This window comes from Oryctolagus cuniculus, chromosome 1 (genome assembly GCF_964237555.1).
Source record: "Oryctolagus cuniculus chromosome 1, mOryCun1.1, whole genome shotgun sequence".
NCBI lineage: Eukaryota > Metazoa > Chordata > Mammalia > Lagomorpha > Leporidae > Oryctolagus > Oryctolagus cuniculus.
In genome coordinates this window covers 76,704,890-76,721,476 of record NC_091432.1, presented here as the reverse complement: position 1 = coordinate 76,721,476, position 16,587 = coordinate 76,704,890, and the positions used below count along the sequence as shown (strand labels likewise).

The 16,587-nt window shown below is 41.4% G+C and overlaps 2 protein-coding genes across 11 annotated transcripts in view; one reads left to right on the top strand and one right to left on the bottom strand.

Moving 5' to 3' along the window:
• Nucleotides 1-5,051: 5,051 nt before the first annotated feature.
• On the bottom strand, nucleotides 5,052-13,229 carry TMEM126B (transmembrane protein 126B). 4 transcript variants are annotated; one of them, XR_011389801.1, is made up of 6 exons: nucleotides 13,026-13,220; nucleotides 9,872-9,993; nucleotides 8,437-8,630; nucleotides 7,785-8,053; nucleotides 5,620-5,731; nucleotides 5,052-5,398 (listed from the first exon to the last, which is right to left on the bottom strand). XR_011389801.1 is itself a non-coding variant. In XM_002708660.5 (5 exons), the coding sequence occupies exons 1-5, from the start codon at nucleotides 13,104-13,106 to the stop codon at nucleotides 5,215-5,217; spliced, it is 693 nt and encodes a 230-aa protein (XP_002708706.3). In that variant the 5' UTR covers nucleotides 13,107-13,229; the 3' UTR covers nucleotides 5,052-5,214. The 4 variants fall into 4 exon arrangements, 2 of the variants coding, with proteins under 2 accessions (XP_002708706.3, XP_008261433.3); XR_011389799.1 differs by having other exon boundaries at nucleotides 12,760-13,136; XM_002708660.5 differs by lacking the exon at nucleotides 7,785-8,053 and having other exon boundaries at nucleotides 13,026-13,229.
• Nucleotides 13,230-13,369: 140 nt separating this feature from the next.
• The window catches only part of DLG2 (discs large MAGUK scaffold protein 2), a 2,256,157-nt gene continuing 2,252,939 nt past the window's right edge, over nucleotides 13,370-16,587 (top strand). For 5 of the 7 annotated variants that reach the window (XM_051821188.2, XM_051821179.2, XM_051821160.2 and 2 more), the window contains exon 1: nucleotides 13,370-15,080. In XM_051821188.2, coding sequence (XP_051677148.1) covers nucleotides 15,062-15,080 — 19 coding nt within the window. In that variant the 5' untranslated portion in view covers nucleotides 13,370-15,061. The remainder of the gene's footprint in view (nucleotides 15,081-16,587) is intronic. The other 2 variants (XM_070076122.1, XM_051821139.2) reach the window with 1 other exon arrangement.

Sequence of the window (16,587 nt, the reverse complement as noted above, 5' to 3'; positions counted from 1 at the left end):
TCCCATTTTTTGGTATCTTCTTTAATTTCATCAGTGTTTTATAAATTTTCATTGTAGCTACCTTTTACCTCCTTGATTACATGTGTTTCTAGGTATTTTATTATTTGTAGCTAATGGAAATGGGGTTGCTTCCTTGATTTCTTTTTCAGATAATTTGCTATTGGTATATAAACATGCCACTCATTTCTGTATGTTCACTCTGTACCTTGAAACTTTACTGAATTTATCAGTTCTAATAGCTGTGTATGTGTATGTGTGTATGCCTTGGATTTTTCTATGTTACCTCAAAGAAGTGACAATTTTACTTTCTCCTTTCTAGTTTGGATGCCCTTTATTTCTTTCTCTTGCCTAATTGCTGTACCCTGGACTTTGAGAACCATGTTGAATTGAGTGTTTAAAGTTGGCATTCATATGGAAAGCCGTGGCAAAAAAAATGACCTAAATGAAAGATCTCTGTGAGTGAGATCGCAGTGGGAAGAACGGGCCATCAAAGAAGGAAGTACCTTTCTCTGAAGGGAGCCGAGAACTTCCACTTTGACTATGACCTTGTCTAAATAAGATCGGAGTTGGCGAACTCAAGAGGCTTCCATAGCTTTGGCAGCTCATGACAAGAGCCTTGGGTGATTACTGACGCCATAAATAAGAGTGTCAATTGCTAAATCAACAACAGGAGTCACTGTGCATTTACTCCCCATGAAGGATTTCTGTCCTTAATGTTGTACTATGTGAATTAACAGTATAACTAGTTCTCAAACAGTACTTTCTACTTTGTGTTTCTGTGTGGGTGCAAACTGTTGAAATCTACTTAGTATATACTAAGTTGATCTTCTGTATATAAAGAATTGAAAATGAATCTTGATGTGAATGGGATGGGAGAGGGAGTGGGAGATGGGATGGTTGCAGGTGGGAGGGAGGTTATGAGGGGAAAAAGCTGCTATAACTTTGGAAATTTATATTTATATAAAATAAAATTTAAATATTAATATTTAATAAAGATTTATTAAATAAAGTTAAAAAATAAAGTGGGCATTCATGTCTATTTCAAGATCTTAGAGGAAAAGCTTTCAACTTTGTTTAGTATATTAAGTATTAGTTTGTTGTATATGGCCTTTGTTGTGTTGACACACATTTCTTCTCTATTTGATGTTTTCACCCTGAAGAGATGTTGAGTTTTTTTTTTTTTTTCAGGATTATTTTAGGGTCTGGTGCCGTGACACAGTGGGTTAAAACCCTGGCCTGAAGCGCTGACATCCCATATGGGCGCCAGTTTTAATCCTGGCTGCTCCTCTTTCAATCCAGCTCTCTGCTATGGCCTGGGATAGCAGTGGAGGATGGTCCAAGTCCTTGGGCCCCTGCACCCATGTGGGAGACCCAGAAGCTCCTGGCTTCAGATCGGTGCAAGTCCAGCTGTTGTGGCCATCTAGGGGAGTGAACCAGTGGGTGAAGACCTCTTTCTCTGTCTCTATCTCTCTCTGTAACTCTTTCAAAATAAATAAAATAGTTCTTTAAAAAAAGAATTATTTTGTTTATTTTGATAGAGTTATGGAGAGAAATAGAGCCAGAGAGAGAGAAGGAGGAAAAGGGAGGGAAGAAGGGAGGGAGGGAGGAGGAGAGAGAGAGAGAGAGTTGGTCTTCCATTCTGCTGGTTCACTCCCCAAATGACTGCAATGGCCAGGGCTGAGCTGTTCTGAAGCCAGGAGCCAGGAGCCAGTTCCAGGTCTCCCAGGTGGGTGCAGAGGCCCAAGGAGTTGGGCCATCTACTGCTTTCCCAGGCAATAGCAGACAGCTGGATCAGGAGTGTCGCTCCCCCTCTTCGTGGAGGAACGACACAGGACCCTGCGCTGTTCTTTCGTCTGCTCGGCCCTCCCCGGGTTTGCTGCTGGTTCTTCCCGGGTTGGCTACTATCCCTTCCACCTCCGTGGAAGGGCAGTTCCCCTGGCCACATTCCCCACTTCCGCAGGGGAGCGGCACACCGCCGGCCAGCTCTCTGGGGGCTGCACAGGTGTTCCTTCAACTAGATGTTCCCCTTAGATGTTCCTGGTGCATGCCGTCTCTCTCCTCCTTTATAGTCCTCCTCCGCCAATCCCAACTCGGCTGCCCACACGCCGAGTACGCTGCTCTCCTCCAATCAGTAGCAAGTCCTACAGTTTATTGGTTGAACTGGAGGCAGCTGTGCAGAAGCTGTTTACTTCTCTCCCAGCACCATATTGTGGGAGAGCAGATGCATAGAATAAGTCTTAATTCCAGTAACTCAGTCTAGTCCGGATTGCTCCCCACAAGGAGTAGCCGGGACTTGAACCAGCACCCATATGGGGTGCCGGCGCTGCAGGCTGAGGCTTCAACCGCCTGTGCCACAGGGCCAGCCCTGAGATGTTGAGTTTTACAAATTGCTCTTTGTTCATCTATTGAGAGGATCATGTGGCTTTTGTCCTGGATTCTGTTAAGGTGATGGATCCTTTTTATTGATTTGCATATGTCAGGCCACCCTTGTATTCTGGGGTAAATCTTACTTGAATGTGGCATATAATCTCTTTGATATCCTTTAGTCTTTATAACCATATTACAAAGAAGTTATTAATGTTTTATACATATTTACTCAATTATTTTATGAATTAGCTTTTCTGGTATTGCTTTTTAATCTTTCCTACAAAAGTTCTAGATTTTTAACTAGAGACTAGGAAAAGTATCATGATGGTTGGAATGCAATAATAGTAACAATTAATAACAATAGTAATGGCACCTACTATGATCTGAATATTTGTGTCCCCATAAAATTCGTATTTTGAAATAATAATCCCCAAGATAGTATTAGGAGGTGAGACTTTGGGAGGTGATTAGGTCCTGAGAGCAGAGTCCTCATGAATGACACTGCCTTTAAAAAGAGGTTCCAGAGGGCACCTATGCTCTTTCCACCATGTAAGGACACACCAAGAAGGCATCATTTATAAACCAGAAAGCAGACCCTCATCAGACACCAAATCTGCTGGTACCTTGTTCCTGAACTTCAGCGTCTCCGTTAAGTTTCCGCTACTTATAAGATACCGAATCCATGGAGTTTTCTTACAACAGCCCAACTGGACAAAGATTGAAGGTAATACCTACAGAATTCTTAAGTTGTTTCACTTATATACATTAACTAATTTAGTCCTTAGAACACTGAGTACAATTTTTATTCTCCACTTACCAGATGAGGAAACTGAGGTGTGGAGCAGTGAAATAGCTTGTTCAAATGCATCGTGTTGATAATGAAACCAGGATTTGAACCTTGTGTGATGCTTCAGGCTGTACTTGAATCTTGACTCTAGAACCTTGCTGTCATTCTTCACCTAACTTCATCTTTGGCTCAGATCAAGATTTCTCTTTCCGGGGTCCTTATAGTTAAATTAGCAAGTACTGTATTCCAAAGCCAAAGGCAAATATTAATTGCCTTGCCCACTATTTTTTATTTATAGAAAAGACAATTTGAAGTCAGTTGAATAAGGTACAGACTTTTTCAACTTTCAGGCAATGGGGAAAGTGAACAAAGGAAAAATTTGCTGTATTTCTTGGATTACCAAGTCTTTAGTCTGAAAATTAATATGGTTACAAGAATGAGTTGTGGGGTTCCATTCTGAAATTTCATTTCTTGAATGGAGATAGATGTATAGCTCAGGAATGTCTCAACAAATTCTACAGAAGCACATGGTAAACTTTTAGATTGTAAGCTTCTTAAGGGCAGGAACTGAATTTTTGTACCTATCTTAATACATGACAAGTAGGCACCCAATAAGTAATCTTTTTTTTTTTTTTTTTTGACAGTAAGAGTTAGACAGTGAGAGAGACAGACAGACAGAAAGGTCTTCCATCCGTTGGTTCCCCCCCAAATGGCCGCTACGGCTGGCACTGTGCTGATCTGAAGCCAGGAGCCAGATGCTTCCTCCTGGTGTCCTATGCAGGTACAGGAGCCGAAGCACTTGGGCCATCCTCCACTGCCTTCCTGGGCCACAGCAGAGAGCTGGACTGGAAGAAGAGCAACCAGGACAGAACCGGTGCCCCAACTGGGACTAGAACCCAGGGTGCCAGCAACGCAGGCGGAGGATTAGCCAAGTGAGCCGTGGCACCAGTCCCAATAAGTAATCTTTAAAGTGCACCAACAAGAAAACTAGTAAATGTTAAGAAGATGAATCAGAGTTTAGGTGCAGGGATGGGGAATTTTTCTCTGCCAACGGCCATTTGGATATTTATAGCATCATTCATAGGCAATACCGTTATCAAGTTAAAAATTAGCCAGCTACAGGACTGGCACTGTGGCACAGCAGGTCAAAGCCCTGGCCTGCAGTGCCAGGATCCCATATGGGCGGAGGTTCAAGTCCCAGCTATTCCACTTCCAATCCAGCTTCCTGTTAATGCATCTGGGAAAGTAGCAGAGGATAGCTCAAGTCCTTGAGCTCCTGTAGCCAGGTGGGAGAACCAGAAGCAGCTCCTGGCTCTTAGCTCTGGATCAGCTCAGCTCCAGCTGTTGCAGCCATTTGGGAAGTGAACCATCAGATGGAAGACCATTCTCTGTTTCTACCTCTTTTTGTAACTCTTTCAAATAAATAAAATAGCCAGCTATAGAGTTACTGAATTTTGAGTCCTACTGATGGTTACCTTGGTAGGTCCAGGCCTATTGACTTTACAGGTGTTAAACAGCTCAAGGGCCAGATGTTCTCCAACCCTGGAGAGAAATGGGTTGTATGTTATTTCCATACCTTGCTTTCATATGAACTTCCAATTTCTCCTTCAGAATTTGGCTCAACTGGCACTTTCTCCCCATAACTTCCCTTTTTACTTAAGTGATAGTCACATTCTCAGTGCTCCCACAAATTATGTGTGTAGTTCATAAAACCTTTTATGTGTACCTGTTTATTTTTCTTATAATTGAGAGTTCCTTCTGGGTAAGGAATAGTTCTTATTAATAAGTGACACAGGGCCTGAGGAATTAATTTATAACTACATAGATCAGACCTGAGGCTCCAACTGCTTTGTGCATTTAATGAGGAAAGAAAGATGAAAATTATTATTTCACACTGTTTTACATTTACTGAATTACTGAATATTTATTAAGTATCTGCAATATAGCAGGCGAAACAGAGACAAGTTCTCTGTCCAGAGTGACTTTCAATTTTTTCCACAATATCCAAGTACTCATCATAAAAAAAAAACCATTTTGCTGAATCAGTACCCATTCTTTGATTAATCTTCATGTACCGTTTTTGCAAGTGTTTTTTCAAACAGTGAATAATGCTGTAAACCAATAAGTACTCCAAACATTGTCTGAAAGACTAGAGGAATCACCATTGCTTTTATCTCTGTTTGACAAAGCAGCATCCAATGGAGTAAAACCCTTCCTTTCGGTGGCAGTGGAACTGTATGATATCTGAAAAAGAAAAAGAGTTAATCACGTCTCCTGAATATATCTTCTATCAAGTTTACTGATTTCACCTAAACTGATAATTTCCACTACAGGTCTATAAGGTAGATAGCAAAAAAAAAAAAAAGAAAAAAAATGCAAGAAAGAAAAAAACCCCAAAATTAGTTATTTGGAACACGGAACTAATACATTTTGATAGAAAGAAGAAAAGGAACAAACAGACTTACCTGACTGCCAGGCGTCCATTTTTAGAAAAAGCCAAACTAGAGGGATATAAAATACCACATACTATGCCAACCAGTGAACTTCTAAGGACACAGTTTTCCTTGCTTATGTTACCTGAAAAACAAAAGTAAATTTGGTTTATCTTTAAAAAACTCAGGATAAGAACCTTGAAGATAGTGTGGTGACTCATAGAGAAGTTATGTACAATATTTTCAACCACAGTGAAACAGTACAGAGTATATTAGAAATTCAAAGTCTATGGCATGTAACCAGCTAAATGAATCACATTTTAAAAGTGCTTTTATTGTGCTTCATCATTTGGAGAATTACCCCTTACATTTATGGTTGTTGAAGAAGGATTTTCATAAGAATCTGAGTACTAAACTAGCAGACCAAATCCAAGTTAATACATTTATCGTCTCCTACATGAAAGGCACGTGCTAGGGATACCATGGTGCAAAGACAATCCAATTTCTTACCTCTGGCAGGTCTACCACAGAAGAAAGAATCAGACAGATATTTAAGTGCACACAAGGATTTTACAGTAAAGTGTTTAGAGAATGTATCTAGAAACCTAACTTACACTAAGGGAATCAGGGAAAGTTTCTCTGCAGAAGACATTTAAGCAGGGACCTGAAGAATGAACAGGGGCTAGAGGCTCCAGCAATTACTGTGAAACTTGTGACAGATACTATTTAACACAGATATCATTTAACATAGAATTTTTTTTTATTTTTTATTTTTTGACATGCAGAGTGCACAGTGAGAGAGAGAGAGACAGGGAGAAAGGTCTTCCTTTTTCCGTTGGTTCACCCCGCAATGGCCGCTGCGGCTGGTGTGCTGCCGCCTGCACACCGTGCTGATCCGAAGCCAGGAGCCGGGTGTTTTTCCTGGTCTCCCTTGCAGGTGCAGGGCCCAAGCGCTTGGGCCATCCTCCACTGCACTCCCGGGCCACAGCAGAGAGCTGGACTGGAAGAGGAGCAACCGGGACAGAATCCAGCGCCCCGACCGGGACTAGAACTCGGGGTGCCGGCGCCGCAGGCAGAGGATTAGCCTATTGAGCCGCGGTGCCAGCCAGAATATCTTTTTTTAAAGATTTATTTATTTATTTGAAAGTTGGAGTTAGAGAGAGAGGACAGGCAGAGAGGCAGAGAGAGAGAGAGAGAGAGAGAGAGTCTTCCATCCGCTGGTTCACTCCCCAATTGGTCACAATGGCTGGAGCTGTGCCTATCCAAAGCCAAGAGCCAGGAGCTGCCTCCAGGTCTCCCACGCAGGTGCAAGGGTCCAAGGACTTGAGCCATCTTCTACTGCTTTCCCAGGCCATAGCAGAGAGCTGGATCAGAAGTGGGACAGTGGGACTTGAACCAGCACCCATATGGGATGCCAGCACTGCAGGTGGCAGCTTTACCTGCTATGCCACAGCACCGGCCCCAGTACAGTATCTTTTAATTCTCACAGCAATTCTATGAGATAAGTACAATTAGGGTTAATTCAGAGGTAACACAACTAAGGTTCACAGATTAAATGACTTGCTCGATATCACAAAACTTATGTAGTAGGAAGTAGAATCTGAGGTCATATGTGTTTATTCTTTCTCCAGTAACACTTTTATTTTTTAGTGTCCTTGAACTTGCTTCAGTTTGACTGCCTATCTATAAAAAGGAGACAATACTACTTGCTCTGCTTGATCAGAACTGTCATGTGGATTACATAAAACAGTGTGGGGGCCGACACTGTGGGGAAGCAGGTAAAGCTGCTGCCTGCGGTGCTAGCATCCCATATGGGCACCAGTTTGGGTCCCGGCTGCTCTACTTCCTATCTGGCTCTCTTCTATGGCCGGGGAAAGCAGTGGAGGATGGCCCCAGTCCTTGGACCCTTGCACCCAGGTGGGAGAATGAAGAAGCTCCTGGCTCCTGGCTCCGGATCAGCCCGGCTTTGACCACTACAGCCATTGGGGAGTGAGCCAGTGGATGGAAGACCTGTCTCTCCATGCCTCTGCCTCTCTGTGACTCTGCCTTTCAAATAAATAAATTAAAACCAAAAAAACCCAAAACTGTGTGAATATACTTTGTAAGTGTACTGAATGTAAGAGATCATCACTAACATATGTTAATTAGTAACTCTACTTGGACATGACTATATTATACATTCATGTTTTTAAATTTACCTGAATATGGGCTGCATGTTTGGCCAAGGGTTACATCCAGTTAGGGTGCCTGCATTCCACATTGGAGTGCCTGGGTTTGAGACCTGGCTTGAGCGCAATTCCAGATTCTTGCTAATGCAGATCCTGGGAGGTAACAGTGATGGCTCAAGTAATTGAGCTTCTGCCATCCACATGGGAGACCTGGATTATGTTTCTGGATCTTGATTCTGGCCCAAGCCTAGCCTTGGCTGTTGCAGGCATTTAGCAAATAAACTAGTGGATGGAAGCTTCTGTCTTACAAAAAAAAAAAAAAAAAAAAAAAAAAATTAACGATTCATTTATTTGAAAGACAGAGTTACAGAGGGAGGTAGAGACAGAGACGCAGAGAGTTCTTCCATCTGCTGGTTCACTCCCCAAATGGCAACAATGGCCAGAGCCGAGCCGATCTGAAGTAAGGAACCAAGAGTTTATTCTGGGTCTCCCATGTGGATGCAGGAACCCAAGCACTTGGGCTATCCTCCGCTGCTTTCCCAGGTGCATTAGGAGGGAGCTGGATTGGAAGTGCAGCAGCCTGGACTTGAACCAGCGGTGCCCATATGGGATGCCAGCTCTGCAAGCCCAGGCTTTAACCCACAGCACTGGCCCTGCAAAAAAAAATTTAAAACAAATTTACCTGAATACAAAGCATCGGTTACAAGGAGCTTGTAAGCAACTATGGTAGATAAAAATGGAAGTGTAGTCAATGATGCATATGTTTTCAAAGCATCATGTTTAACCTTGAAGCAATGTCTGAAAATGAAGTTTGCCAGTATTCCAGAAAAACCAGCTGTTGTGCCAAGGGTCAGTGTTCCATATATATTTAAGGTCCTAGTAGGAAAAAAAGAGAAAAATTAAGTCTAACATAATAGCATCCTAATGGATGCTGTCCTAAGTAGTTATTTGCTATTATATATTAACAGAACATAAAATCTTTCTTTGGCATGTTATATTACCATAGTTTTAATGATCTTTGATTATTCTAACATTTACTGTAAATGGGTGAAATGGTCATTATTCCATTCAATTATTTATAACCATTGTCTATGTCCCATAATGTTATATCCCCATAATACCCTAAAGTAGGGTATTTTGGCTTTTTACTTGTTAAAGTTCTTATTGGATGAAGTAATAAACCTTTTTACTATAATGTAAATTTAAAATACGTTATCTCAAATACTATGAAAGAGAGAGGGAGCGGGTGGGGGGAGGAAGGGAATATCATTATGTTCTTTTAATTTATCTATAAACTACACTGAATCTGTTAAAAACTAGTAGTTAAAAAACAGAAATTTAAAAAAATCTATTAAATCAAAAATAAAGAAGTAAAATAAATTAAACCCTAAAAGAAGACCTAAAAAATTTTTCTTGAGCATTTACTGTGTGAAAACCATTTTCTAAGTGTTGAGGATGGGGCTGAGAAAAAATTAAAATCTACAATATTCTCTTTCTGAGAATATGTAGGATGGTTCTAATATGGAACTTTAAAAAAAATTATTCATCTATTTGAGAGGTAGATTTGCAGACAGAGAGGAAGAGACAGGGAGGCAGACAGTACTTCCATCTGCTGGTTTATTCCCCAAATGGCCACAATGGCCAGAGCTAGGCTGATCTGAAGCCAGGAGCCAGGAACTTCTTCCAGGTCTCCTATGTAGGCACAGGGGCCTGAGCTCTTGGGCCATCCTCTGCTGCTTTTCCAAGCCATAAGCAGAGAGCTGGTTTGAAGAGGAGCAGCCTAGACATGAAATGGTGTCCATATGGATGCTGGCACTGCAGGCAGAGGCTTAACCTATACACCACAGTGCTGGCCCCTCTCCTAATTACTGTTAATCAAAAAATATTTACTACAATGTTTCAGCAATAATTTTGGACCATTTTTAAGAAGTAAATTATCCACAATCCCAATAAAGCACTATTTTCATCTGTCCATGTTTCTGTCCAGTTTTTTAAAACAGGTTTTCTTCAAAACAAACCCAATAAAGTTAGTAGGATCTTAGATACTCCTCAGAAACAATGGCAGTACAAAAGATGTGCAAATAAAGTTATCAACTTTCAGTCTGGGTATCTCTTACTTTTCTTTTCGAAGATATTCAAATTTTTTTTCTATGATTTCGATGACCATTGGTCTTCCGAGTTTTGCATCTCTTAGAGAAGGACTAGGCTGACCACGTGTATATGTTGCCATTCTGATGTCCTGGAAAACACAAAATTCCAGAATCACATAGCTAATGATACTAATACTAACAAAAACCTTAAAATTCTATAGGTTTAAATGAAAAATACATTCAGAATCTAGTAATGTGCCACATACCATGTCATGTGTTCTCACATACTTTCTATGATTGATTCAATCAACATTTAACTAAGATCTTATTACGTTAGACAAAGGCCTTTTGAGTCACACAATAACTTTGAGAAACAGGTAGGATAATAATCATCTCTTGTGTTAAAGATGATAAAACAGGTTCAAAAAGTTTGACTTGTGGTAGGATTTAGTGTAGAAGGATAAATTTCCCAAAATACTAAGTTTTTGTCTTCTGTACAGTTTCCCCATTTCCTCAGCCCAGCAAAGTAGCCAGGCCCTATTTGCTGTAGCTCCTCTGTTGAGGAGTAGAAACAATTGCACTTGGTGACAACTATCTATCCTGTTTCTTTTGAAAGCTGGAGCTCATTTTGGAGATTATGTTGAGTTTCCTGAAGAAGTAAGAGAAAAGTGGGATTATCTTGGAGAATAGTGAGGGAGAAAATCAGACAGGACTCTGTTCTAGGAAGTGGACCATGGCTATCTTGGATTATGAAAGTTATATACCCAGTTTTCTAATTGTACCTGAGGCAGAAGCAGGGCCTTTTACCAGAAATGACTATTTAGTATACCAGGGATCCTAGGCTTAGGACACTGGGCTCTGTAGTTCAAAGGTTCCTATGTTCCCAGGGTAATGAATAGATAGTTGCCAACATCAAGAAACCACGAGGCCTTGGCTGGTAGCATAACAGAAGCCAATGAGGTAAAAACAAACTGCTTTGCTCTGGATAATAAGGCTCTTGGGTCTCTGAAAAGTCTTAACAATAACATGATTCAAATCTTTTGCCATTATGACAATTTAGGGTTTAAGAGTAGTATTTAATTTTATTTAAAGAAGGAAATACGAAAATTTTTACAAATCCAAATTTGGTGTTACAAATATTTACCCATTACAACAGTAAATTATGAAAATTTATTGCTTTTTCCCTCTATCTCCTCTAGACTAGCCAATGTATAGATACAAAATTAAAGAGCCTTCAAAATTTTAACACCAATCTCCATTTTAACAACTTTTATAATGAAGGGTCTATACTAAATTCCAAATTTCAGGAGTTGTGGGCAAGCGAAGCAGAGTAGATTATATATAATGAACAGTTTAGCAGTTCTGAACCTGTAGTGTGCACAATAAACACAAAGGGGTGTTTATTTTAAATGCAGTCTTTTGAGCTCTTTCCTGAGGTATAAGGATTCAATGAGTGGGGTAAGACCTACAAAGTGCATTTTAATAGCACCAGGTGCTTCTACTGTCATGGTTAATGGATGTATGTTGAACACCTGTGAAGTAGGCATTTGGCGTGTAATTGATATGTACCAATCCTAACTGTGCTGAAGGGATAAACCATGCATTGCCCAATGTCATCCACATATATATAGAAGGTAGGGGCTTCTTTGAACCTTCTTATGGTGTTAAAAAAAAAAAAAGAGTAATAATGGACCAGTTTCTTAAACTGTGTCATTCCAGAACAGTGCTTCAGTCTCTTTAAAATATTTGGCAGGAGAGGAAAAAAAAAAACAACAAATTACAATTTTTCAGGAAACAATTGCTTCCCCCTGACATTCACATGAAGAATGGAAGAGAGGAGAGTAGTGTCAAAGAGATTCTGTACCTAGCCCATGTAGTATACTATGAAGTCAGGTATCAGTCAGTAATGTCATGTGATTAACTCAATATGTTACATAAAGTTTTGTTTTGCTGTCTTTCAAATGATTGAAGACCTCCAACTCTCACAAAGAAAACTTGAAGGCAATGTCTTGTACCAATCTGCTACCTAGTCTACACACTCAGTTTTGTATTAGGAAAACAAACACCTAGGAATTTGAATACAGGACATGAGATGAGAACAGCTAATATTTACTGAGTACTTGCTTAGTCTTTGCAAGGCACTATCAAAATAACTGCTTTCCTTACAGTCTCCCCATTAGAAGAAAGGAATAAGACTTTTACCAAACATTGAAAGATAAAGATTTTGTGATAACGAATACTTTATCTAAAAATCAATTAGTCCAAGCTTTCAACTTGTCACTACACTCATACCAATAAGAGTGCATCAATGTAGTTTTACAGTCTGCACAGCGTTTTAAACCTTTATAATGCTTTTATGTATGTCACTTTACCCGACTTTCAGGGTTCTTTTTTTTTTTTTTTTTTTTTTTTTGACAGGCAGAGTGGACAGTGAGAGAGAGAGACAGAGAGAAAGGTCTTCCTTTGCCGTTGGTTCACCCTCCAATGGCCGCCGCTGCAGCCGGCGCACCGCGCTGATCCTGGCAGGAGCCAGGAGCCAGGTGCTTTTCCTGGTCTCCCATGGGGTGCAGGGCCCAAGCACCTGGGCCATCCTCCACTGCACTCCCTGGCCATAGCAGAGAGCTGGCCTGGAAGAGGGGCAACCGGGACAGAATCCGGCGCCCCAACCGGGACTAGAACCCGGTGTGCCGGCGCCGCAAGGTGGAGGATTAGCCTATTGAGCCACGGCGCCGGCTCAGGGTTCTATTCTATATTCGTTTATCATTTAAAGAGCACCCCTAAAAGCCAGGCCTCTGAGTAGCAGGCAGTCAACAACAAAACAAAAACAGGAAATTTAAACGCAGAATGACGGTTCATTTTTTTTTAAAAGGAATATGGTCAAGGAAGAAATATCAACCGGAGAAAGTGATATTTACATGAATATCCGAAAGAGGAGAAGGGAGGAGCAGGGAAGTATTCCAAGTTGAAGGAAAATCCCGTACAAAGGATCGAAAGCAAGAGAAAAGCTTCATGAATAGTCTTTGGGTCTTCCACGTTATCTGCGCTTCCTACGTAGGGGACTTGATACTGCCCTGAATGGGCACGGGCGCTGTTCACTGCAGATTTTCAGATTCACTTTCTGTGAGTCACCTCAGAAGAGGCTGCGAAAGCACTGTCTATACAACTCCGGGCTTCTGCCTACCTTGGGCGCTTCCCCAGTTCCTAATGGTACCACACCGGCATCTTTCACGTCTGCACCAGCCTCACCCCTCAGCGCCGCCATTTTGGCAGCTCACGTGACTTGCGAGTGGGCGGGACCCAGAACGCCCTGGGCTGGAAGTGGAGTTGGTTTACGACTCTCGCCTCTCGCCGACAGCCCGAAGCAGCCCCCACCCAGTCAAAAGCCGCGCCCTCCATCCTCGCTGTGATTGGGCTCCGCGTGCAGGAATTACCGCCACTCATTGGCTTCGTGGGCCAGACGCCCGTGGGCCCGCCCCTCCTGCCCTCCTGGATTTCCTCCCCCTGCTATTTGTCAGTCAACCCTCCCCCTTCTGCAGCCGTGCTGAGCGGCGAGGGGCGTCCCGAGTGTAGCAGTGTTACTGCGCGCCTTCCTCTCCTCAGGGCAGCCCTGTTAGCTGGGGACTAGCCGCCCCCATCCCCTTTACTGCTTGAAGGAACTCGCCTGTCAGACCCAGCCCGTGTGTTAAGGTTCTGATTTCTCGGACGCCTCCTCTTCAGAGCCCCAACACGACCACCCAGCTCCGTCAGAGCAGCCTCGACTAGCCTCCTCCCCTCGCACCGACTACTCCTCTCTCCCAGTCTTTAGTCCCCTCATATTTCATCCTTTCGGCCCCCTCGGAAAGGGACCGGAGAGAAATTTGCCCTCCTTCCTCTCAGACGCTTCCCTTGTCAGCGGGTGTGTTGGGGTGGGGGTTGGGGGCGCCTCGAGAAGGCTTGGCGTTCTTTTGTGCTTGGTAAATGCCCAGCGCGATTTCCCAGACCGACAACCCCCGACCCTCCAGTCTCCATGTCTTAGAGAAGCCAAATTCGAGAGTTATATAATTTCTAGTGCTGCTGTTTCTTCTGCCTGAGGAAACACTTCGTCGCGTGGAGGGTGCAGGACATTTTAGTGCTCTTTTATATAAAAACAGGGTAGGGGCAGGGTGGCCAGCGGTGGCAGAGAGGTGGCTTGTCTTTTCTGCAAAAGGAAGGTGGGTAGTTCGGAGAGATTGAGAGAAAGGGTGGCTGTGGAAGCCAAGCAGCTGCACGCTCTCATTTAGGAAATCGCGGACCGTTTGCACAAGCTGATGCTTACACGCCTAATACTACCACAGCGTCTCTGAAAACACCTTTGGGGGAAGGTTTGGCTTCTCTCGAACTGGCTCAGTGTTTATCCTCGCCGGATAGGGAGCTGCTTGGATGCGAAGAGATGGCATGATGTGAATGATTCCAGTGTGAAGAAATCTGCTTCGCCAACTCATCCTGCATCAAGTGCCCATTGAGTAGCACTGTCACTTTAATGTCTCCATGCCAAGGGATTGCTTTCCTCCTTTTCAATCCTCTCAGTTAATACACGAGAGGATCAGATTCAGAGGGGCATTAAGGATCAAACCGGGAGGGGAGGGTGCTTGGAGAGCACAGAAGAAAAAAAATGAAAGTGACTGCAAGCTGGATCCTGTCTTACTAAGGGGGTGAGATTTGGAACTTCTGGTCCAGTAAATAGAAAGGGGCCTTTCAGTCTGTGTTCTTCCCCAAAGAACTGTTCAAACTTACACATCTTTTTTACCCCCCTCCGGGGGAAATAAGTTTAGGATTTTCTCTAAAGATTTGAAGATCTTTGTAATTAAACAGTTCATCTTTGCATTTGATCCTGTGTAAAGTAATGAGACAGCCATCTGAATTTGGTTTGTGCCTTAATTGAGTTAGTCATTGAACTTCCAAATATGTTACTGCCTGAAGAGGGGTTTTAATAATTTCCTATGCTTACAATAATTTTCTAAGCTTAAAAGAAATAGAATAAATATATTTTTCTCTAAACTGTGGACAGCGTCGAAAGTTTGGTTGTGGAAAAAATACATCATTATTTTCTTTATCTGAAATAGAAGACTCAGTTTGGATTTAAAAACTGAACAGTGAAGTGGTTTGCAACAGTTACCTGGCTGTTGGCTTCAATCCAACTGGATCAAGCTGAGACCTGAAAAGAGATCTTGAATCCTGTGGCAGTGGACAGATCCAAGAATGCCAGTCAAGAAGAAAGGTGGGCTATGAGGTTCCTATATAATATATGTTTCTCCTTTTCCTTGGTTGTGGTATTTGTAATTTAAGTTGTATTCCATTTGAGAGTAAAATTTTTTTGGGTTTGGGGAAATATTTGTTGTAATAATATCTTTTCAGGGGTTCATCCTTCAGCAATATTATTTTGCTCAAGAAAGATGAAGTAGGGCTGTCGTACTTAATTATAGACATTTGTGATTTCATAAATTGAGGTTGTCTGTATCACCACTTTTAATACGAGTAGAGCTAGTACCACAAATTGGGGATGTTTTTTAGCTTGTTTTCTTATTTTGTTAAAGGTTACTTTAAAATAGTCGTTTAAAAAGAAAATTGAACAGTGGAGCTCTTCTTCATAGATTTAAAATTTAGCAGGCTAATTACATAGTTGTAAAAGATAGCAAAGTAACTTTTTTTTGCACTGAAGAAAATTATAGCCTTACAATTTATCTTTTGATTAAAAATTAGAGTTAATATTTGGGTTTATTCTAATGTAAATATTCACTTTTGTGATAAACTACAACTTTGGTAGCTGTTGTGGTTTTTCCAAATACATGCATTATCCAATAACCTGATAGGCAAATTCTCTGAATTAAGCAAACACCTGGTTTGTTGCTGTTTTTTTTCCCCCTCTTCAGCAACTTTTATTACTCAGAATTAATCAAGTTCCAGAGGATTACTGAAGTATAGTTTATTATAGGTCAAACTCTGGGGATTCAATTTAGCCTAGATTTATCCCAGAACAACTTTGTTTCAAAGGATCTTAGTTAAACCATTTCTTTTTCCTTTTTTTGGCATGATATAGAAGATGAGCTAGAGAGTTTCTTGTGAGTTTTGAATCAAAATTTATGTGATCACCTGTGAATTTTACTAGATCCATAAACCTCCAGTTATGTTATAGCCTAAAACTAAAGCTCTGGGGGAACTGTAGATGTAAGTGCACCCTGGCTCTCCCTAGTATTTAAGCCTTTACCTGTACATTTGGAAGGTACATGGAGGAAAATTATAATCTTGCTTTGGTTATGCTACTATCTGTATAGAGACGGATAATGATGTGTAAAATCTTTGAAAACATCTACCGCTAAGCTTTTGGCATATAAATATTTAAGACTGGGAGTATTTTCTTCTTGTGTTGTTCCTCATAATACTACTGATAGAAGTAAAGTCTCTATGAGATTTTGAAACCAGACCTGACCCAAATGGTTTATCTGAAACAAGAATGTTTTTGGGAATGTAGCCAATGAACAATATGGCTCTTTGACTTATTTAACTCCTTGTGTTTTTATGCTTTCTGTCATTTCTTTAGACAGTCCTTTTGGGACTAATACTTTAATTAAACATCTTGTGTTGTGTATGTTTATAAGAGAAAGAGAGGAAGAGTACAAAAAAATATGGAGAGGCAAAGAGGGAAGAGAGAGAGAGAATTAGAGAGAGGAGAGGTAAGAAAGAAAGGAGGAAGCACACTTGATGTAGGTATGACTTGGCCGGGTGAG

Coding starts and splice junctions, on each gene's coding strand:
- TMEM126B (XM_008263211.4), bottom strand. CDS start 12,855: ATGAAGCTTTTCTCTTGCTTTCGATCCTTTGTACGGGATTTTCCTTCA. Junction 9,994..12,759: donor CTCCTCTTTCGGATATTCAT/GTAAATATCACT, acceptor TGTGTTTTCCAG/GACATCAGAATGGCAACATA. Junction 5,732..8,436: donor AACCGATGCTTTGTATTCAG/GTAAATTTGTTT, acceptor TTTGTTTTTCAG/GTAACATAAGCAAGGAAAAC.